Source organism: Pelophylax lessonae, assembly GCF_965119305.1.
Source record: "Pelophylax lessonae genome assembly, chromosome: 3".
NCBI lineage: Eukaryota > Metazoa > Chordata > Amphibia > Anura > Ranidae > Pelophylax > Pelophylax lessonae.
This window is the reverse complement of record NC_138770.1, coordinates 31,835,830-31,860,189: the sequence shown is the minus strand read 5'-3', so window position 1 is coordinate 31,860,189 and position 24,360 is coordinate 31,835,830. Positions and strand designations below refer to the sequence as shown.

The 24,360-nt window shown below is 46.3% G+C and overlaps 3 protein-coding genes across 3 annotated transcripts in view; 2 read left to right on the top strand and 1 right to left on the bottom strand.

The window, feature by feature from the left end:
* The window catches only part of LOC309550733 (uncharacterized protein), a 65,384-nt gene that overhangs the window by 12,231 nt on the left and 28,793 nt on the right, over nucleotides 1–24,360 (top strand). The gene's annotated exons all lie outside the window — the stretch shown is intronic.
* Nucleotides 1–24,360, top strand: part of LOC309550274 (uncharacterized protein) — a gene marked incomplete at both ends in the record, with an annotated part of 1,476,097 nt that overhangs the window by 1,439,104 nt on the left and 12,633 nt on the right.
* Nucleotides 1–24,360, bottom strand: part of LOC309549905 (uncharacterized protein) — a gene marked incomplete at both ends in the record, with an annotated part of 228,719 nt that overhangs the window by 199,851 nt on the left and 4,508 nt on the right. Inside the window, one exon of the mRNA XM_082250395.1 lies at nucleotides 8,040–8,901. Coding sequence (XP_082106521.1) covers nucleotides 8,040–8,901 — 862 coding nt within the window. The remainder of the gene's footprint in view (nucleotides 1–8,039; nucleotides 8,902–24,360) is intronic.

Sequence of the window (24,360 nt, the reverse complement as noted above, 5' to 3'; positions counted from 1 at the left end):
CAATGGAAATAGTCTGTATTCCGATCAATGGAAATAGTCTGTATTCCGATCAATGGAAATATTCTGTATTCCGATCAATGGAAATAGTCTGCACTCCGATCAATGGAAATAGTCTGTATTGCGATCAATGGAAATAGTCTGTATTGCGATCAATGGAAACATTCTGTATTCTGATCAATGGAAACATTCTGTATTCCGATCAATGGAAACATTCTGTATTCTGTATTCCGATCAATGAAAACATTCTGTATTCTGATCAATGGAAGTATTCTGTATTCCGATCAATGGAAACATTCTGTATTCTGTATTCCGATCAATGAAAACATTCTGTATTCCGATCAATGAAAACATTCTGTATTCCGATCAATGGAAATAGAATGTATTCCGATCAATGGAAATAGTCTGTATTCCGATCAATGGAAATATTCTGTATTCCGATCAATGGAAGTATTCTGTATTCCGATCAATGGAAATATTCTGTATTCCGATCAATGGAAATATTCTGTATTCCGATCAATGGAAATAGTCTGTATTCCGATCAATGGAAATAGTCTGTATTCCGATCAATGGAAATATTCTGGTTATATAATTATTGCCCCAAACCTCTGCACAATAACTGAGAGATGGAAGAATAATTGAACAATATAAAATATGGAGTGATTTATAATCCAGAATATCTCTTACTTTATGTAAAACTGCGATACTTTTGGATACTTTGGATTGCACACGCTTAGTATGTGATTTCCAACAGATTTCATCATATATTATCATCCCGAGAAATTTTATTTAACCACTTGACAACCGCCCACCACAGATTTACTGCGGCAGGCAGCTGCTCATGGGCAAACTGATGTAGTATTACGTTGCTCACTCTCAGGAGGCTAGGGGGCGAGCGTGCGCTGCTGTCAGCGCGCTCCCGCTCATCAGTGGGGAAGCTGATGCGTGTGTCAGACGGCTCTGATTGCCACCTGACACTGACGATCGCTGACAGAGAAGGACAGTTGGCTGATGTAAACACAGCCGTCCGTCCTTCTCCCTCGGATGATCACAGAGGATATGTGAGCCTTCTATATAGGATCACAGGTCTCTGTGATCATCTCACAAGCCCAACCCCCCCACAGTTAGAATCACTCCCCTAGGCTTACATTTAACCCCTTGATCACCCACAATGTTAACCCCTTCCCTGTCAGTGTCATTAGTACAGTGACAGTGCATATTTTTAGCACTGATTACTGTAGTAATGTCACTGATCCTCCCAAAAGTGTCAAAAATGTCAGTTAGGGGTCCGATCTGTCTGCAGCAATGTCGCAGTCCCACAAAAAATCGCAGATCGCCGCCATTACCAGTAAAAAAAAATAAAAATAAAAATGACATACATTTTTCCCAGTATTAGTAGACGCGATAATTTTTGTGCAAACGCTTATTGCGATTTTTTTTTTACCAAAAATATGCAGCAAAAAACAAATTAGCCTAAAATGTTAAAAAATGTTGATTTTTAAATTTTTTTTTGGGGAATGTTATATATCGGAATGTGAAAAATATTGTTTTTCCTTTTATTTCAAAATTGTCGCTCTTTTTTTGTTTATAGCGCAAAAAATAAAAAAATTGCAGAGGTGATCATATACCACCAAAAGAAATCTCTATTTGTGGGAAAAAAAGGACATCAATTTTATTTGGGTACAGCGTCGCACGACTGCGCAATTGTCAGTTAAAGTAACGCAGTGCTGAATCGCAAAATAAGGCCTGGTCATTAGGGGGGAAAATCTTCTGGTCTGAAAGTGGATAAATAACTCTTTCTATATTAACCCTTCCATCTGAATATCTATTTATGTGTTAATTTTCCCAGTTCCCAGAAGATGTTTTATTCAGATTTAATAATAATTTATTTCTATCAAACCATAATTTCAATTTCCTCATTTCTATATTAATAACGTGTATTAGAGATGTAAATCACGGCCTAGACATAAAATATTCACATCATCAGCAAAGACACCATACATAAATCATTGATATAAAGAATAAACAATTTAGGGCCCAATACTGTCCCCTGGGGGATGCCCCAAGTAATGTCCAAACATGATGAACAATAATCACCCAACCCCCAACTCCAACCCAACAATTTATAAGTACAGTAGAAAATGAAAGACATAAGTTAACCACTTCCCGCCCGGCCTATAGCAAAATGACGGCAGGGCGGTGGTTTCATTGCTGACAGCGCATGAGTAGATGAGAGTCAATAAGCCGCGTTATTTACAGGGGGATCTGAACTGATAATCAGTGCAACCCCATCAGCAATGCCTGCCAGTGCCCATCAGTGCCTAACAGTGATGCCCATCAGTGATGCCAGTCAGTGCTGCCTTTTAGTGCCCATCAGAGATGCCTGTCAGTGCTTCCTCATCAGTGCCGTCTATCGGTGCACATCATTGCCGCCTATCAGTGTCCATAAAGGCTGCCCATCAGTGCTGCATGTTCAAGTAAAAACAAAACCTCCTGCGCTCAAGTGCTGTCTGATGGAGTAGAAAGAGGTGCACTACAAACTCAGATGTAGAGAGAGCTGTTTGGTCTTGCTGCCCCCTTCAGGATCAAGGGTATCCAGAACCACTGGTAGAAAAGAGGCCAGCGGGATCCCCGTGCACCATGCCAGGTGAGCTATACATGTTCTGCTCCCATGGGTAGTGTCCCCCCTGCAGTGTTGCAGGTCGGGGGTGGTTGACACTGTTCTGCTTGCTAGTGGACATGCACGGGTAAAGCAGTGGAGTATTATCCTGATCCTATGGAGATCTAAAGTATTGACTGTTGATGTGTGTGTGTGTGTATATGTATGTATATGTATATATATATATATATATATATATATATATATGTATGTGTGTATATATATATATATATATATATACCGCTTTTGTCCTCAATGCATTATTCATTACATTTGGTTTGTTATTGTTTCCTTTCCTGTTCGAACAAGTGTTTCATTTGCTGTACATTTTTTGCCGCTGATCACATAGTCCGAGCTGGCCTTGGAAGGTGGGTGTGGCTTGGCTCGGGCTGGACAAGTGTCCTTGCCCCCCCCCCCCCTCTTCCATGTTCCTTCCCTGTCCCAGCATCCTCACTTTTCCTTCCCCTCTCTCTCCTTCTTGCTGCCTTTTCCGTCTTATTCTTCTCCCTTCCCTTCTCCTCTCCTCTTCCCTTTTCTTCCCTTCCCCCCTCCCCTTTGTCCCGTCCTTGAGGTTGGGGCGGAGCAGGAAGAGGTGGGGCCAACTCCCATTTAGTCTTCGGCCGTTCGGCTTGTGATCTAGCAGCATTTTTTCTGGCTCTGAGGAAGGGGCCTCGCTCCTGCAACGCGTCAGCCTGAAACACGTCAGCCCCATGCGACCATCTGCATGCCCATTCGTCACAATTGGGACCTGGCTACCTTGGAGACTGTATATGCTATTCTTGATGTGTGTTGTATCTCACCAGTCTTGTGAGTACTTTGTACACTTTTTAATATTTTAATAAATAGTTTTATGGTAATGCACTAGGTCGGTGCTACCATCAGTGCTGCATATCAGTCCGCTATCATTACCCATCATTGCTGCATATTAGTGCCTCTTCATCAGTGCCACCTCATTAGTGCTCATCAGTGCCACCTCATCAGTGCACATCAGTGAAGGAGAAAAATCACTTATTTACAAAATTTTATAACAGAAATAAATTTTTTTTAATTTTCAGTCTTTTTTCATTTGTTTAGCAAAAAAATAAAATCCCCACTGGTGATTAAATACCACCAAAATAAAGCTTTATCTGTCTAAAAAAAAATTCTAAAAATGTCATTTGTGTACAGCGTTGCATAACTGTGCAATTGTCTTTCAAAGTGTGACAGCGTTGAAAGCTGAAAATTGACCTGGGCAGGAAGGGGGGAAAGTACCCGGTATTGAAGGGGTTAAATATCCCAACCATTGATTTGAAAACAAAAAATACCAAATTTGGCTAATAAATGGCAAGAACTATTACAGGAGATAGCACCATTTAGTGGCCCAATGTTGGTATTTTCAATATTAAACCAATGGAAAACATCCAACCAGCAGGAAGCCTAATGTCCTTCATGTTTTACCCCCATTCACAGAGAAGGAATCCCCAGGCTAACTGCTTTGCATTTTCTATGAATAGACCCCTAAATGTCAGGAGACGTTTATATAAAGATGGGAAGTATGTAGCAGATAAATGAATAGACCTCCTAGCAATGTTATTACCAGGCTGCAGCTAGGGGGAGCTCTAATGTGACCCCAGCAGAGTGATCCCATCTAGCTCACATTAACCCTTTCACTGCCAGAGCTGTGTTTGCATTATTTTTGCACACGTAGTAAAATGCAGATTTTAGGCCCAAACATATATTTTCTGAAAGCAGAGGCCCTGGAGAATAAAATGGGGGTAATTGTTAAGGTGTTCCTCGTACACAAATGTCACCTTCATATCCCGGTTTATTTTCTCCTTTCCCCCATTTTCTATGGTGTGATCTTTTCTACAATACTTTGTTATAATAATGTAACACGTTGTGTATTGTATTGTACACAAATTATTACCGACTCCGCCTCCACATTCCAGACAAGTCATTTTCCTGACCAATTGGATTTCTTCCTTTACTATTTCCTGATTCTATGATTCTTGTTAAAAGTAAAATTACAATAAAAAAATGTATTGGACAGAAAGAATTGTGTGTCTGTGCAATGATGACGAACTTTGCTCATAGATTAAACTTAAAGTTCAAATGATTTTTATTAAATATTTGAGAGCTTACACAATGTAGACGAAACATACAAGGTCACATGATACCAAATAGCACATGACAAGTGTGTAAGAGTGATATAATACATTGGTAAGGTTCAATAGTGGGTGGAAAAAAACCCAAAACCTAGACTATGTCATATTTCTATAAAGAGCATGAAGTCGAAGGAAGGAGGAGTATAAGAATAGGGTATGAGGAGGGGGATAGGCATGAGGAGGGGGGTAGGCAGGGATAAGGGTAGAGTTATAACAACAACTGGAATAACTCCGGATACCAGTCCAGACAGAATTTGTATAATATACTCCATTTTGTTTGAGCTATCAGAATGTAACTGTACATTTAGGATTGTGCATATATAAAGACCAAGAATATAGAAATTTATCCTAACTAAAGCTCCGAAGAGCAAACCTCTTTTCCATATCACATTGATCATTTAGGTCGTTGATCGTCTCAGTAAAAGAAAGGACCTTGGAAGTTATCCACAATCTGGTAATATTGAGTTTTGTGGTCTGGAGTAAATGGACAAATAATATTCCTAGATTTGGTAGGGAAGATTTCAATGCCCACATGAAGAAGGGCAGTTTCAGGTTCAGGGCTAATCGGTCTATCAGTGATCTTGGAGATCCGGGAAAAGACCTTGTTCCAATAAGATTTAGGTAATTTGCAGGTCCACATAATGTGTAACAGTGAGCCAGTCGCCACATTGACGCCAATATTGGGGGGGAATAAGTCGGGTAGAATTTGGAGAGTGTTATAGGTGTTAGATACCAATGATGAAGTCATCACAGATAGGACTCCCAATGGTTGGCACAATCCGATGCTTTAGCTAAAAAAAGGAAAGGACTTTTACCATTCTTGATCAGGAATGCGGTGGCTGATGATTATTTCCCGTTTGTTTAAGAAAGGTGTCTTAAGTAGGAATTTTAGGTTAGTGGGAGATTCCTTTACTCGGGTATTTGAGGGCAGCAAAAAATTGTAAAACGGGTATGGGAGGAAACTTTTAAGGGGGATTTTGTTGGCTCTTAAAGTGATTGTAAACAATCAGCTTGTAAAACAACCCATTCAGTTTAAATTAGAAATAAAAAGGCAAAACATTTTTGGATAGATATAAAAAAAATTAAAAATACCTTTTTTCCCCCTTTTTTTTTTTTTTAAATGATCACATTCCCTCTGTTCTCAGCTGCATAAGAGCTGGGGTAGGAGAAACAGCAGCACACTGAGCTTGCCAGTGAATGGCTGTGCAGGGGGGGGGGGGTGTCAGGACAAGTCTGATCAATGGAGGAGAGCAGTCTAAGTTCCAAGCATAGCTAGAGAACTGACCATGGTGTGCTTTCCTGCTTAGTGTGGTCAGTTTTTAATAGGAAAGCAGAGGGACTGGCAGGATCACCAGGGATTTCACACAAAGGGAGCAAAACAAAGAGAACAGGAGACTTCTTCATACCATTACATGGTACAGCAGGCACATATCAGGGGGGGGGGGGAGGAGAGAACAGGAGACGTCTTCATACCATTACATGGTACAGCAGGCACATATCAGGGGGGGGGGGGGGAGGAGAGAACAGGAGACGTCTTCATACCATTACATGGTACAGCAGGCTCATATCAGGGGGGATGGGGGAGGAGAGAACAGGAGACGTCTTCATACCAGTACATGGTACAGCAGACACATATCAGGGGGGGATGGGAGGAGGAGAGAACAGGAGACTAATTCATACCATTACATGGTACAGCAGGCACATATCGGGGGGGGGGGTGGAGGAGAGAACAGGAAACTTCTCCATACCAGGAATATGATGTGTTGGGGTAATGAACAGTTTAAGCCGTGACAAATCCTCGTATAGGTGAAAAGTTCTGAATAGGGTAAGGCAAATCGGTTCTGTAGGGTTTGGAAGGGTGCTAATGTATCAACATCATGGATATCTTGCAAATTGGGGATCCCACTTTGTTTCCAAGGAGCTCTATTTAAATAGGGGATCATACCATTGAGAGTGTCAAGGGGAAGAGAAATTGATCTTAATTCTGTGGTCTTAGAAGCTAATAAAGACCATGCCTCCAGGAAGGCTTGGATAAATATGTGGTTTGATATTGAGTGTCATTGGTATACAGTTCTCAGAAGCAGAGAAGTTTGTGGAGAGAGCGGATGGAACAGTTGGGGTTCCATCATAGCCCAAACTTTTTCCCTGGTAGGATGCCACCAGTAATACATTTGGTCAGGAAGCACAGCCTGATAATAAGAGTACAGGTGAGGGAGACCTGCTCCACCTCTAATAGATGGGGGTAATAGTAAATGTGAGGCACATCTAGGATGTTTAGATTCCAGACATATTGGACTAATTGTCTTTGAAGATTATGGAAAAAGGTGGTAGGTAGCGGAATAGGAAGGGTCCTAAAAACATACAACAGTTTGGGAATTATAAACACTTTAAAGACTGCGATCCGACCCAGCATTGATAGTCTGAAGGAACAAAGCGGACAGTGATTTCCTATGAACATCAGATCCATCTAGTGGCCATAATATGGCATTTTTCCTGAAATACCTCAATCAGAAAGAATAGTGCAATACTGGACTATGGACACTACATGGAGCAAAAGGTCATAGGAAAGTAGTGTATAAAGTAAAATATAACCAACATTTGTCAAGACTGGGTGAAAGCTTCTCACATTTGTCCACAAATCATTTTAAAAATAGACCTTTAAGTGTTTGTGAAATCTTCCACCACAAAATGTACTCAGCCAATGAAAGGTAATGACTCAATTTTTATTTTTCTTCTGCTATAAATGGCCAACACTTAATCCATGTCTTTGGTGATCTCTGATCTCCTTATGAAGTGTTTCTTACATGATGAAGATCAGTCATGGAGTATATCTGAGGTGTATATCAGGGTGTGCTTCTTCCCAACATGTCCACCAACATTCATATAGAAGACATTTCCCACACTCAAGGCACTAATACACCTTGAGGGTTGTGTGGGATCCCTGATGTACAGGAAGACAGGATTACAGTGAGGAACAATTCCCTCACTCAGGACAGGAAGACGGCTTCTCCCCCGTGTGAGATCTCTGATGTTTGTAAAGACTGGACTTCTGTGAAAACCATTTACCGCACTCAGGACAGGAGTACGGCTTCCTTTCCTTGTGAGATCTCTGATGTCTGTAAAGATGGGACTTATCAGAAAAACATTTCCCACACTCAGGACAGGAATACGGCTTCTCCCCCGTGTGCAATCTCTGATGTCTGGAAAGACTGGATGTCTGTGAAAAACATTTCTCGCACTCAGAGCAGAAATATGGCTTCTCCCCTGTGTGAGATCTCTGATGGCTAACAAGATTTGTTTTTGTTGAAAAACATTTCCCGCACTCAGGACAGGAAAGTGGCATTTCCCCTGTGTGAGATCTCTGATGTCTGGAAAGACTGGATATCTGTGAAAAACATTTCTCGCACTCAGGGCAGAAATATGGCTTCTCCCCTGTGTGAGATCTCTGATGGCTAACAAGAATTGTTTTGGTTACAAAACATTTCCCACACTCAGGACAGGAATGCGGCTTCTCACCTGTGTGAGATTTCTGATGTGTGTAAAAACCGGACTTGTATGAAAAACATTTCCCGCAATCAGGACAGGAATACGGCTTCTCCCCTGTGTGAGATCTCTGATGTGTGCAAAGAGTGGACTTCTGTGAAAAACATTTCCTGCACTCAGGACAGAAATACGGCTTCTCCCCTGTGTGAGATCTCTGATGTTTGTAAAGATAGGACTTCCGTGAAAAACACTTCCTGCACTCAGGACAGGAAAACAGCTTCTCTCCCGTGTGAGATCTCTGATGTGTGTAAAGATCAGACTTCTGATAAAAACATTTCCCACACTCAGGACAGGAGTGTGGCTTCTCACCAGTGTGAGATCTCCGATGTCTGTAAAGATCAGACTTCTGTGAAAAACATTTCCTGCACTCAGGACAGCAATACGGCTTCTCTCCTGTGTGAGATCTCTGATGTCTGTGATAGAAGGACTTCTGTGAAAAACATTTCCCACACTCAGGACAGCAATATGGCTTCTCCCCTGTGTGAGATCTTTCATGTCTATTAAGATAGGACTTAAAACGAAAACACTTCTCGCACTCAGTACAGGAAAACCTCTTATCTGTTGGAAGAACGGCACCATCCCTCACAGTCTGAGGTTCCTCAGAATAAGAGGAATACGATGGTCCGGCACCGTCCCTCACAGTCTGAGGTTCCTCGGGATAAGAGGAATACGATGGTCCGGCACAGTCCCTCACAGTCTGAGGTTCCTCAGGATAAGAGGAATACGATGGTCCGGCACCGTCCCTCACAGTCTGAGGTTCCTCAGGATAAGAGGAATACGATGGTCCGGCACCGTCCCTCACAGTCTGAGGTTCCTCAGGATAAGAGGAATACGATGGTCCATCTACACTGTGTGGTACCGGATGGACATTTAAAGTAGCCGGGTTTTCTCCTAGACTATACTGTGTGATGTCCTCATCTTCTACTTTACAGTCTGGAGACAAAGTGAGACAATCCTCTGAGGTTTTCCTCATCTCCCGTCCATCTACTAAAATAGAAATACAAAGATTATTACTAGACATGAGCAGATTGGTTCCCCTAAACCAGGACTCCGCCCACATCAGGCAGCTTTGTCTCTGAGCAGGGGCGGACTGACCTGTCGGGCACTTCGTCCCTGGTCCAAGGGCACGGAGTCAGTAGGGGGCCCCATGAGAGGCTGCACGTGTGTCACAGAAAGCAGGGGACTGCCAGTGAGAGGAGCTGAGGAGGCAGTGGCTGGACCCAGGGGTGGCGATGCAGGGGGCCTGGCCAGCTGGCAGCTTCAAGTTTTTTAATGCACTAATAAAGTTTTTTTTTTTTCAGCTGGAATCTTCAGCCCTGGCCCCTTGCATTGCCGCTCACTATAGTCATTTATAAAACACAGAAGCCCGGCTTTTGCGTTTTATAAGTGACAGCGATCCCAGCGGCACACTCAAAACCCTCTTTACTCTCTCTGCATATTTAACAGAGGAGGGGCGGGGCACACAGCTCAATCCTCGAGCCTGCAGCATCAGAAGAAGCCGGCGCCGGCAGCCTGACCTACTGTAAGTTACAGTCCATTCTTTTCTGTGGGGCAGAGGAGCGCTGTGTCCTAGACAGGGAAGGGAGGTCTTTACTGGAAAAGGAGGAGAGAGGCACTGGACAGGGAGTAGAGAAGAGAGATCTGTACTGGGGGTAATATACGGGGAGAGCTCTGTTGGGGGGGGGGGTGATCCGTAAGATATGCACACGTGCGCTTTGTACATAGCACAGTCCTCTACCCTGCACTCTGTACAAAGCACAACCTCAACCCTTCACCCTGTATGTAGTGCACTCCTGAACCTGAACTCTGAATGTAACCTATTCCTGGGCTCTGCACGAGTGTACCCCTTAACCCTGCACTCTGAACCCTGTATTGCGTATGCAGTTCTGTAGCTGTAGGCCTCATTTACACTTGTATTTGTACCTGCTTCCCCCTTCTACTGCATACACTTGAAGACAAAGCTGCATTTTCCTTTGAGGCAGGGACAGGAGTGGGACCAGGGGTGAGGTTGAGGGGAGGGGGGGCATCAGGTAGGCTGTATAGGGTCCCATGACTTTTAACAATGGCCCTGGCAGCACCCGATCTGATGCTGCAAGTAGCTCACCTGTGCAGTAGTAGCGAAGCGGGTCGGGGTCCCAGGCTATGATCTTTCCTTAATACATGCAGCTGGTGATTGAGCTGGAAGGAAGGTGAGAGCAGTCCCTGACTGTGTGACATGACTGGACACTGACTCTTTTACCAGGCTGATATAGTGATCAGAGGACCCTGCTGATGGGTACGTTATAGGCGTCTGAAAGTTGTAGAACATTATCCTGGTATATTTTTAAGGGGAGGGGGGTCTCCTGGTGTAGTATGGGGGGGAGTTCTCATGGTGACTCCCAAATTCGCTGTCAACACCGCAGGGGACTCTGCACAGAGAATTATATCGTCCAGGTAACCCAGGACTGATACCCCCCGCTGCCGTCACAGCGCCAGGACTGGAGCCAACACCATTGTGAAAACCCAGGGAGCGGAGGCGAGGCCAAAGGGTAGTGCCACAAACTGATAGTGGTGATAGGGTAGGGTCCCCCCTCCCTCACCCCCCCCATTCCCTCTCTCTCCCTTACTCCCCCTCCCTCTCTCATCCCCCCGTCTCTCACACCTCTTCTGCCTCTCCCCTCTCTCTCAGCCCCCTCTGTCTCCCACCCCCTCTCTCTCTCACTCCCCTCTTCCACTCCTCTGTATCCCCCTCTCTCTCACCCTACTCTGTTTCTTATCCCCCCCCTCTGTCTCCCTCACCCCCTCTCTCTCTCATCCTCCCCATCTGTCTCTCACCTCTCCTCTTTCTCTCACCTCCCTCTCTGACCCCCCCCCCCTTTCTCCCTACTCTTAGGGCTCAAATTATGATCTCGCACACAGGTCTACTGCTTTCTTAAAACACCTCTGGTTGCATCACAAATATGGCTGCCACATGGAAGCCACCTCTAAACCTGGAAGTGCTCAGCGGATTCTATAGAAAGAAGCCGGGAACTTCCATGCAGGCTATGCTGTGGTAGATATTTAAATGTCCCCTTTATGCATATGTAGGTGGGGCTTTGTGTAGGTGTGGCTTGAGTGTGGACACGGGGCCCGATTAACTCCTATTGCCCGGGGGCCCCATGAGTTGTCAGTCCACCCCTGTCTCTGAGGATCTTACAATTTCAACCTCAAGGTAACTAGTAAATGGGTCCTCTGATCTCCTACCAGTTCATTTCTTTATTCATGGACCTTAGTCAGAGAGTGAGGAAACAATAAGAACTGTCTTTTATAGGAGTGACAGTGATGAGGGGATTATAGGACGAGTGTCCCCTCCCCCTCTATCACTCATTGCCATCTTCCCAACACAAGAAGTCCTGCACTTCCTTATTTAGTCCATGATTTAGTCATGAATAACAGCGGGGCTGAGCCCCACCAGAGGTCAGAGAGTGAGGATGGGGGGAGAACAACCAAGATGAAGACCACCATCATTGGGTTATTGACTCCTCCCTCAGGCTGTTATCACGCTGTCCCCACCCTACTCTGGACCAATCAGTGATCAGTATGGGTGGAGGAATGTATTTAGTGTTAATGACCCACCTGTGCTGATCTCTGTAGGAGTGTCCTCCTCTATAAATGTCCCCGTTATTCCATCCTCCTCCAAAGACTGCTTATCATCCCTCCCATACGTCTCTTCTTCTTCTGCTTTAACCTCAAATTCTATATCGATTGGATCTCCACTCTAAATCAAAGTGAGAAAAAATATCATCTGTAAAATATAAGACTTATTATTGGGACATAACATAACAAATCCACATATTCTCTCCATGAGTCTGTGTTTTATAACCTCCGCCCCACCAACCTTGTAACAGTGAAGGATGGTGTGATCTTCCTGTGTGGAATCCCAGGAATACAGAGGACGGGGACATCTCTCTGGTGGGTTCCTGGTATTAGGTGGCTCCATCATATCCTTGTGTCCTTCTGAAAACTCCTTCATCACTCCATACTCCTCATCCTCCTCTTTATACTCTTCTTTAACTTCAATATTATCATCCCCGAGGATTCCACTCTGAATATATAATAAAACATTAATTGTAACAAACATGCTGTGTATAAATCAGAACTACCAATAATTATCACTCATCTACCTGATGGTGGTGAGGGATGGTGTGACCTTCTTGTGTGGAATCCCGGGAATACAGAGGACGGGGACATCTCTCTGGTGGGTTTCTGTAGCTGGATGACTCCATCATGGTGTCCTGGTACAGATCTTTGTGTTCTTTTAGAAACTCTGACTCCTCCATCACCCCATCCTCATCATCCTCCTCTTTTATCTCTTCTTTAACTTCAACTTTAGAATCTCTCAGGTTTCCACTCTGAATATTTAATAAAAATGACATCAATGGTAACAATGCAGATAATGTACAGATCCTAATGATACTATCAGTGATTGTTCCTCATCTACCTGATGATGGTGAGGGATGGTGTGACCTTCCTGTGTGGAATCCCGGGAATACAGAGGACGGGGACATCTCTCTGGTGGGTTCTCATTACTGAATCCATCTGTAGGAAACACACACACTGACTGAATACATTGTTTCTATGTGTTTATCAGATGATGGGGGATCTAGGTGGATCCTCCGTACTGCTCTCTCCTTTACAATAAAGTCTCCTCTTACCCGGTGATGTGAGGGGCGGCTGATTCTCCATCATGACGTCCTTGTAGAGATCCTTGTGTCCTTCTAAATACTCCCACTCCTCCATGGAGAAATAGACAGTGACATCCTGACACCTTATAGGAACCTGACACACACAATGATACAGTCACCATCCAGACACATCCCTTGTCTGTTACTGGATAATGTCCCAGAATTCCCAGCACCTCTCCTCAATGATCTCTCTGGTGACTTCTAGAATCTTCTTTGTATTTCTCTATTCCATCAGGGAGGGAGTTGTGATGGTCATATGATCTCCAGACTTCACAGGAGGAAAACTCTAAATTTGAACACAAATAGTAAAATCAAATGAAATTCCCAGAATCCTCCTCACCTCACCATTCAGGTCTCCATTATAATAAAGCCCCACTTAAGACTGAGGTATAATTTACCCACACAGGATCCCCACACTATGCAGGTTCAAAGCTTGTTGCAGGCATTCTGACATCATTACATACAACGCAGGACTAACAGTCCCACTTTGCAAGTGAGGATGCCAAGGGTCCGAACACATCAGAAAAAAAGGCAGTTGGTGGGACATTAGGAGAAGCTGTGAGGTCAGTGTGATGTCATAGGATTCTCTGACTCTGAAAGGAGGGACAGTTGTAAGAGGAGCTGTGTGTGATGTGATAGGACATATAGACTCTGGATGGAGGGACATTTACATAGGGAGATTTGAGAGGCCCTCTATATGAAGCTCCCGTGCAAACCAAATCATTGTTCCTGGGTGCGTCCTACCTCTCCTAAACTGAAGAGTGAACTTTGATATTTACCATACAGAAATCTGTCAGGAATCTGTGAAAGTAAGCTCTCATGTGATCAGGTGACGTGCAGAGGAACAGCGTAAATAGCAGACAATTTTCTCCAGAGCCCCTAATGGACGGGATGGGTTTTGCTGCATGCTAGTGCCAAGTTTCCATCCCCCCAGGGTCGCTGCAGCTGTGGAGAAAAGCTGTGTAAGAGGATATGGAGAAGAGGCACATGCGCGGAGGACTCCAAGATGGCCGCTTAGCTTTGGAGCTCCGCATCATTCTGGTCTTCTGATCCCCGCCACAGCCTTCAGAGCACTCGTTCCTGTCCCGCTCCACCAGAAATCAACCTGGGAACACCCAGGGAATAATCTGATGTCCAGAGGCTTTGCTAGGAGGAACCTATCCAGTCAGCTTGACCACATCCGTGGCAGGTCGGTCTATCCAAGATGGGGGCCGCTACCACACGAAGTACAGACTGTGATACAGAGGAGTCTGCAGCTGTCCAAGATGCCTCAAACCCTGCAATACCTACTATAATACATGTTACAGTGAGTAATAAGCCCCATTCTGCTCCTTCCCCAGCATCTACTGAATCACTGATTGGTAGGACATGTGAAGACCTTATCCTCACACCCATGAGTGACTTTCTGGCCACCCCAGATGCATGTGAGAAGGGGGCCTACAATCCCCATATCATCCATACTGATTTCCCTTCCATGATAGCCGCTTTTTTCACAATGCTGTCCAGGAGTTTGGCCCAAACAGCTGCACAGATCACCTCCTCTATCCATGCTGAACTGCAGAATTTGGAAGTCATGGAAAAACGGAATTTTTGTAAAATCTTACCTGTAAAATTCCTTTCTCTGAGTCCTCCGACAGTCGCCGCCCACTTCATATTCATCACCAATGGGGTTATGTCCTTTATTCCGTAGGAGTAGCTAGGCAATAGAATATGTTAGTACAAAGACTTTTAACATATCCCACCCCCAGGGGGTGGTCCCCTCAGTACATAACCCTCCACTTCCTGTATCCAACTCAGTTTCAGTGGAATAGCAGTAGAGAGTATATCAAAACCCCAAAAGAGGGGCGGGGGCGGCGACTGTCGGAGGACTCAGAGAAAGGAATTTTACAGGTAAGATTTTACAAAAATTCCGTTTTCTCTTACGTCCTCCGACAGTCGCCGCCCACTTCATATTCATCACCAATGGGGATGTCCCAAAGCAGTGTAAATATGAGGGGTGGGAAGCACGCAGCCGCGCCCAAGGCAACACCGTCTCCCCATCAGAGAAAGGAACCTTACCAAAGGAAGGAAACCAGTTGGGCATAAGCACAAAACACTCGCTCAACAGGAGCAAGAAAACCCAGGGAAAAAACAAATATCCCAAAAAGCCAAAGAACCCGTAACAAGGGCTCTAGGGAACTGCCGCACTAAGAACCTTGCGGCCAAAGGAAGCATCAGCCGATGCCTGAACATCTACTCTGTAGAATATCGTGAAAGTGTGTACGGTCGACCAAGACGCCGCCGTACACACCTGGGCCACAGAGGCCCCATGACGACAGGCCCAAGACGTACTCAGAGATCTGGTAGAGTGCGCCTTCACAGGTACAGGGGGAACTTTCCCCTTCAAAGCATAGGCCTGATCAATGGTCTGTCTGATCCATTTAGCGATTGTAGAAGCCGACGCCGCCATGCCCTTCCGAGGACCTTCCGGAAGGACAAACAAGGCATCCGACTTGCGATAAGACTCAGTCGATTTGAGATAGACTCTAATCGCCCGGACAACATCCAAGGAGTGAAGCAACACCTCCGTCGGATGCTTCGGCTTCGCGCAAAGCGAAGGTTTGACAATGTCCTCATTGAGATGAAAATCCGAAACCCTTTTTGGAAGAAAAGAAGGGTTAGGTCGCAAGACCACCTTGTCCAAATGCACAACCAGATACGGAGACTTGCAGGACAAGGCTGCCAGCCCCGACACTCGACGAGTCGAGGTGATAGCCACCAAAAAGGCCACCTTCTTGGACAACAAAGACAGCGAGATCTCCCTGAACCTTTCAAAAGGAGCACGCTGCAATACTGATAGAACTAGATTCAAGTCCCAAGGGGGAAGAGGGTCCCTCCTAGGAGGGATCAGATGACGTACCCCCTACACAAAAGTGCTAACCAAAGAATCCGATGCCACAGGCCGTTGAAAAAGAACGGCCAAAGCAGACACCTGACCCTTGATCGTGGCCAGCGACAGACGCTGGTCAACACCCGTCTGAAGGAAGGGCAACACCCTAGACACCGAATAAGTGTCAGGAGAGAAACCCCTGGATTCGCACCAGGCAAAATACGCCTTCCAAGTACGGTAATAAACCTTCCCCGAGGAAGACTTCCTCGCATTTATTAAGGTGTGAATGACCTCAGGGGAAAGACCCCTGTTCTTCAGGACCTCGGTTTCAACAGCCAGGCCGTCAAAGCCAGCGACTGTAAAGCAGGATGGAAGATCGGTCCTTGCGACAGAAGATCTTCTCGAAGAGACAGACGCCACGGGGCGTTGATTGCCAGATGCACGAGGTCTGCGTCCCAGGACCGGCGAGGCCAGTCCGGTGCCACAAGAATCACCGTGGTCGGTTCCGCGAAGGAACCTGGACAGCAATTGAATCGGTGGGAACGCATACATCAGTTGGTACTGATGCCACGGGGCAACAAACGCGTCCGACGCGTCTGCCCGAGGATAGCACGTCCTTGCCACGAACCGTGGCACTTTGTTGTTCAGACGAGACGCGAACAGGTCTACCTCCGGAAGACCCCACCTCGCGCACAACATCTGGAAGACAGCCGGGTGAAGGGACCATTCTCCCTGGTCCAGGGTTCGACGGCTCAGATAATCCGCCTGCCAAATTTCCACCCCCGGAATGTGACCTGCCGATATTGCCGGGACATGCGTCTCGGCCCAAGACAGAATCGCGGCCACTTCTCGAGCCGCCCGGGCACTCCTGGTGCCCCCTTGGTGATTGATGTAAGCCACCGCCGTGGCATTGTCTGTCTGCACCCGAACCGGGTAGCCGTGAAGATTGTCCGTCCAACGACGAAGACAGAGTAGTATCGCTCGCAGTTCCAGAACGTTGATCGGAAGGGAGGATTCCTCCGTCGACCAAACACCCTGGGCGGACAGAAACGCCCAGAACACCACCCCAGCCCGACAGGCTGGCGTCCGCGGTGATCACCGTCCACGAAAGGGGACGAAAAGACTTGCCCCCCGATACTGAGGGGGATTGAAGTCACCACAGAAGATCCCTTCCGGTTTGAGAACTCAATGACATCTGGAGATCCAGAGACTGCGGACGCCCGTCCCACTTGGACAATATCTCCGCTTGGAGATCCCGTGTGTGAAACTGGGCGAAGGGAATCGCCTCGAAAGCCGAGACCATCAATCCCAGACACCGCATGCACGTCCGAATGGACGAAGATGGAACGTCCCTGAGGGACCTGACTGCCTCCTGAAGAGCTGCGAATTTTTCTTCCGGCAGGAAGACCTTCGCCTAGACAGAGTCCAGAATCATGCCCAGGTAAGAAATCCGAACCGATGGGCACAATGTCGACTTTGGAAAACTGATCGTCCAACCAAACTCCTGCAGAGTCTGCAACGTGACGGACAGATCCTTCTCCAGACTCTGGCTGGTCGCAGACCGAACCAGAATATCGTCCAGATACCCCAGAGCCGAAATGCCCTGGGCCCTCAACAAAGCCAGAACCGGTGCCAGCACTTCGGTGAACACCCTCGGAGCCGAGGCGAGACCAAAAGGCAACGCCACAAATTGGTAATGATCTTCCGCTATGGCGAATCGAATGTACCTCTGGTGACCCTCGAAAATCGGGATGTGAAGATACGCATCTTGCAAGTCGATGGAAGCCATGAACTCCCCCGGAACCAGGGCAGCCACCACCGACCGCAGGGATTCCATGCGGAACTTGCGCACCCGCACAAAGCGGTTCAGCGCCTTCAAGTCCAGAATCGGACGCACCTTGCCCTCCTTCCTGGGCACGGTGAGCAGATTGGAATAGAAACCCCCAAAATCTGTCCCGATGAGGCACCGGGACCACCACTCCCTGAGCCCTCAGGTCCTGCACCGCTAGATGCAGGTCCCGCAAACGCTCCGGGGATAACAGAAGACTTGAGGGAAAAAATCTGCTCTCTGGCCGAGAGAGAAAACTCGATCTAGTAGCCAGATCGAACGATTTCCTGTGAATTGGGTGAGGGCGCCCCTTCAGGCCGCACTGTTGTGGGCCGCAGAACCGGATTGGCCGGACTTTTGCTTACCTGCCCACGGCTTCTTGCGGGAGCCTTGACCCTTGGACGGCTTGCCCCAAAGTGTGACCGAAAGGCACGAAAGGACCCCTGAGGGGGCCGAAAGAAAGCATTCTTTTTTCCAGGAGCCGTCTTAGTCTTGTGGGATTGAGGTAAGAGCGTGTTCTTACCCCCCGTGACCCCTTTAATTAGGGCATCCAGGGATTCGCCAAAAAGGCGAGAACCATCAAAAGGCAGATTGGCCAAGGTCTTACGTGAAGATTGAGCCACAGACCAACACTTCAACCAAACCAGGCGGCGAGATAACACCGCCACACTGTGCACACGTGCAGCCAACGGAACCATATCCAGGTCCGCATCACACAAATACATGACACCCTGGTGGATTTGATCCACCATATCCAAAGTCGCCTGGGGGGCAGAATCAGCCACCAGGACACGCCTAAGCACCTGCGTCCAGTTCGCGACCGCCTGGGCCGCCATAAGTGAAGCAATAAAGCTTTCAACATAGAACCCATAATAGAATAGGTACGACGGGCAAAGGACTCCATCCTCTTGTCCGTGGCATCCCGGAACACCGGGGTGTCTTCAGCAGGAATCGCAGTGGACTTGTTCAAAACTGCTAACGCCTGGTCCACCGGAGGTGGGACACACCAACGCCCATCAGTAGCGGGCGTAAAAGGATAGCGCAGCTTAAACCTACTTGGTACAGCAAAAGTTTTGCGTATATTACGCCATCGTTCTTTCACAGCGCGCTGAAAATCATCAGTGCATGGAAACAACTGCGATGATATGCGCCTTTTCTGCATCCCATAAGCCGCCAAGGCAGCTGGAGGACATGTTTCCTCCTCCAAACGCAGAGTTTGCTTGATAGAAGCAACCAATTCATCCATGAGTGCAAGCTCTTCAGACGAGCCAGGGGGAGAATTATCAACCCCCTCTACCTCAGCCTCCATTGCTGACCCTATAAGGTCCAGGGAGGAACGAGACCCCGATAAGGAGATCTCTGCCCCAGCAGCCCCAGTACCATCACCCTCTGAAACAGAGGAAATTGAAACTCTGGGCCTTTTAGAGGATTGAGCAGCCACCAGCATTTGCACCTGAGTCGCAAGGCTAGCCACAATCGCAGCCAAATCCCCCCCGGGGGGGGAAACCGCAGTCCCCTGGCTTCCCACTAAATTGGCAGGAAACTAGTATTCCTGAGAATCCATGCCCTTAAAGTAGCAAAAAATAAATGGGTGACCGCCCCTTTAAGAGAGCGCTGCGATCGTAGCCCACTCACACTAATCATCCCACACAAGGGACCCCCACAGGGACAAGTATACCAAGGCAGGATACAGGGAATAAAGAGAAATGAACCTGGAGAGATCGCTGCTGCCTGCGGTGCTCCTGAAGGAAAGGAAGTGCTGGCATACAGGGCGCTCTATGAAAGCCTATGGAGGCTACAAGAAAATGGCCGCCATGCATGTAAAACATGCGGCCGGAGCGATCGCAGCCAAAATGGCCAAACCGCCGCTCCCACGCCCCATGAGGGAGAAGTAAAACACACCATCTGCCCAAAAAAGGAACATGGTAAACCGCCGCAGCGGCGCTGTAATGTGCCCCAAGCATGAGAAACTCAAGCCCCACAGCACACAGCCGTTCACACAGACAGAAAACTGACACAGAGTGCAGCCAGCCCCCCCTCCTGCAGCCCACAGCATGCAATGTGAGAGATAGGGAAAACGTAATAGTGTGAACACAGGGCAAGGTACACAGTCCCAGACTGACACCCCCCAGACAGACAGGTCCCCACATAAATGCACTTACCTCTCACATGGCGTGGGGGACCCGCACAGGCGAACAAACCGCTGCACATGAGGCAGGGAGAGTCGCATCCAGGACGCATCAGAAGGTGGGTTGAGAAACCGCACAGCGTCCAGTGAGGTAGCCACCTCACCTAGCATCCCTGCACGGAACAGGGATGGGTCGTTCAGATAACTCAGGAGCGATACCTGACTGAACGCTCGATGGCGGGCTGAGAAGCCACTGACCCACAGCCTGCTACCAGGGGGGTCAGCCCGAGACACAGCCCGCATGATCCTCTTCATCAGAAGAACTAACTAACGCTGGTAAAATAGCAGCTAACAAGAAAGAGAGAAAAAACTCAAATAAAATCCAAAGAAAGGAAAGAGAGCTGAGACAAGGTGCCCCAGCACAGAAACTTCCAGCTACTCCTGACAGCTAGACAAATGAAACTGAGTTGGATACAGGAAGTGGAGGGTTATGTACTGAGGGGACCACCCCCTGGGGGTGGGATATGTTAAAAGTCTTTGTACTAACATATTCTATTGCCTAGCTACTCCTACGGAATAAAGGACATAACCCCATTGGTGATGAATATGAAGTGGGCGGCGACTGTCGGAGGACGTAAGAGAAAGAAGGCTGATCAATCTGTAGCCAGAATTACCCAAAACACTTCCAGAATACAGGATATCCAGGATCAGTTGGAAACTGCATTGTTCAAAATAGATGACCTTGAAAACCGTTCAAGACAATACAACTTCAGAGTCAGAGGACTACCTGAATCAGTGAAAGAAGTTAACCATGCAATTCTTTCCTTCATCAAGGACTTAATCCCAGACATCCCAGAACACCATTTGGAATTGGACAGAGTGCACAAAGCCTTGCAACCAATGCGATCTAATGGTCTACCGAGAGACATTAGAGTTAAACCCCACTTTGACTCTGTCAAGGAAGAGGTGATGAAATTGTCCAGGAATTCAGATGGGCTCACTATTCAATGACATTGGCTCCACGTCTTTGTGGACCTCTCCCCCTTTACTGCACAAAGACATCACTCTCTGGAACCCCTCTTTCAAGTTCTGGCTCAAAAGGACATAACATGCAGATGGTGCTTTCCATTTCACCTAAACATCTCGTATTGGAACAAGGCCCACAACTTCCCATCATTTTCTGAAGGTGAACACCTGCTCCTACACCCGGGGCTGGGGGCTGACTACCCAAGAGATTCCTCCTCCTTCCACCACCAGAGATCCCTCATTTGCCAAAACGCCTTATCCTCCTATTCCACTTACTCTGGTATGGCAGAAACAACAACCAAAGAGGTCAAGGGACTCTCAACCTCCCTGAGGAAGTCATTTGGATTAGGGACAACTGGATCCTGTTTTGCACTGTCTTGAGCTGATCTTTCAGACGGCTTTCCTCTCCCCACAATTCGTGTAGCTTTTAGCATGAGTTTACCTCTTTGTTTCCCGGGGAACTCCTCCAATGGGGGGAGTGGGAAGAGGGGCCTGGAATTTATATTCCCCAATGTTTGATGAGTTTAAAGTCTAATTTTTCTTGAAGTTTTTAAGGTTTTTCTTCCCTTAGTTATACTTTGGCATATTTGTTATTAAGATACAGCTGGGATGTTATCCATAGTGGCTCCTAGGGTTCTCCCCTTTGATGGGGCGAACTCTAAGACCCACTATACTCACTGGATACATTACTCTACGGAATATTATGACTGACCCTGTTCAGTTGCTCCTTTGATGCTCCAGGCGGGTAACAAAGAAACCTTTGCTGTCCGGTTGCTTGAAAAGGGTTAAGGAGCAGCTTGGCGACAATTGTTCAGGCCCTATTCCCTCCATGTTATAAGGAATGGTGCTCGGTTTATTTAAAGTTATCTATTATATCTCTAGGCGGGTGGACCGAAGTGGATACAATGATGAAATGGGGCTGGCTGAGAAGATATGAAGACTTGGGACAAGACCAACATCCCTAATATAAAGCAAAAATGGAGGAAGAACCCCCCCGGTGGGACTTTAAAGGTCTTAAAGTGAAAGTGTTGAGAAGTAATTATATACTATATAGGTGAAGGAAATTTATATAAAAAAGGTATTTATTTCAAAAACAATCAAATGACAATAGAGAAAGAATACATATTACAAAAAAAAAAAAGGAGAATACGGGTGGCTAGCCCTAAAACGACATCATCATATAGTTACAGTAGGAACTGAGAGTAAATATGTAGTTATACGCTCATGTGACTATACACCCTATGTATAGTGGTTATATAGTCACATGAGTGTATAACTACATATTTACTCTCAGTTCCTACTGTAACCATATGATGATGTCATTTTTAGGGCTAGCCAGTCACCCGTATTCTCCTTTTTTGTAACATGTATTCTTTCTCTATTGTCATTTGATTGTTTTTTTAAATAAAAACCTTTTTTATATAAATTTCCTTCACCTTTATAGTATATAATTACTTCTCAACACTTTCACTTTAAGACCTTTAAAGTCCCACCGGGGGGGGGGGGGGGTTCTTCCTCCTTTTTTGAAGTGGATACAATGCGCCTTCATCTGCCGCTGATGAGTTTATGTTTTACTCTCAGTGGCAGATTGATGTTCCCCACTTTTCGGGGATATTACCATTCTCAGATTTTTTTGGTGGCAAGTGGTTGGACCCTTCCTTACCTGGGTGGGTTATTGGGTTTTTGGTTTCATTATTTCTCTGATTGTTGTCTTGTATTCTTTTGCTTCCCTGTCTCTACCTTTTTTCTTTTTCTGTGTATTCTGAGAGCGGAGGAGTACCCCCCCATTGTCAGAATACAATAGTGCAGCGGGGAGGATTCCCCCATCCCCCTCCAATGTGTGGATGGGGGAATCAGTTTTAGTCTCTCATCCCGCTGGCTGAACGATAAAACTGAACCATGTATGGCCAGCTTTGGAAGATATATTAATCATCAATTGATCCTCCTGAAGGGGTTTCCACACTATATACGTGTGTATCATCATCTGCTGGAGATAAAAGACATCACAGTGACTATGGAGGAAGAGGACGGGCATAACGGGGGGGGGGGGGGGGGTTACTGGGTGGAAATAGAAAATAAGATCTTATTACCTCCTCTGCTGCCTCATCCACCAATGTCTTCTCTCTGCTTCCTCCTGACTCACCTCTCACTCGGAACTTCCTGTCTGTTCCTGACATCACTTCCTGTCTGTATTCCATAGAGACTTCCTGTCTGGGTAGAAGTGAGATCACCACTTTGTGGAGATCAGAGGAACTGCTGCCCTGAGAAACGTCTCGTAGTGTGAACATGGCATTGTGCTGTGTGTGTATGTACTGTATATCCTTATAGATGGGTCATCTCCACTCCCACCAAGGGGGATAGAAATATATTACTGCTCGAGGGGAGACATTTTGGCCCCTTTGATTTTGCAGTAAAATTGATTGCAGATTTAGTCATGTAGAACATCCGGTTTATGGATACAAAGAACCCCAGCCGAGAAAAAAGGGTGGAAATGGCTCCTGATCCCCAGATTTGGGCAATTATGTCACCAATATAAACTGGAAAAAACCAGCGCTATGTGTAACAAATCAAATACCTACAAAAATAACTTCTACCGGACTGCTGCTGTAACAAAGGTAAGTATTCCCTTTATCAACTAGAAGAGCATTATGTGTCACAGCGCTGTCCTATTGTGTGTGCACATAAATTATCACAAATACACTAAAATATGTGGATACATTCATATATAAAGTGCTAGGGGCTCAAAATAATATTCTCTGCAGATCTACTGCTTCCACTTTACGCCTACTTCATTCATCTTATGGTGTTTATCAATTATCTAAGGAAACTGATCCATGTGAAAATTCATATACAACATAAAGTGCTTTGTGCTCAAGATGCTGTCCCCTGCAGATCCACTGCTTCCACTTTGTACCTATTTATTTAACTTTATAATATTTGCTCCTATGATAAATAACGTAAAAATCTGTGCAAATTCATGTAATCATACAATATTGTGTGCTCAATATAGTGTTATCTGCAAGTCCACTGCTTCCACTTTGCACCTACTTCAATGAATTTATATTGCTAAAAAAAAGTCCACAAATGAATGAAAAGTTGATAAGGTGTGAAAGTTCTCCGTGCTCCAAACTGTGCCAGCTGTAGTGTAGCCACACCTTCTTCCACCTCTTACACACGTGATGGTGAGGGCGCCCCCTTAGTAGTGCTTCCCCACTCACCAGAGCAATATGACTCCCAGCTTTTCAGCTACCAGAGTCACAAACATCCTTCACACTCTCCTCACCTCCGATGGCAAAGGAACTGGATCCTCCTCGCTCACTCCTGCAAGTCTGCTGCGCTTTCTGTCAGTCTCCCTCCTAGACTCGGCTTCCTCCTCCGACCGCTGTTCCAGCAGGAGCTCCGCCTCTTCATACACACTCAGGGAGGAGAGAAAGGGGAAGGATATACAGTCCATACACACACA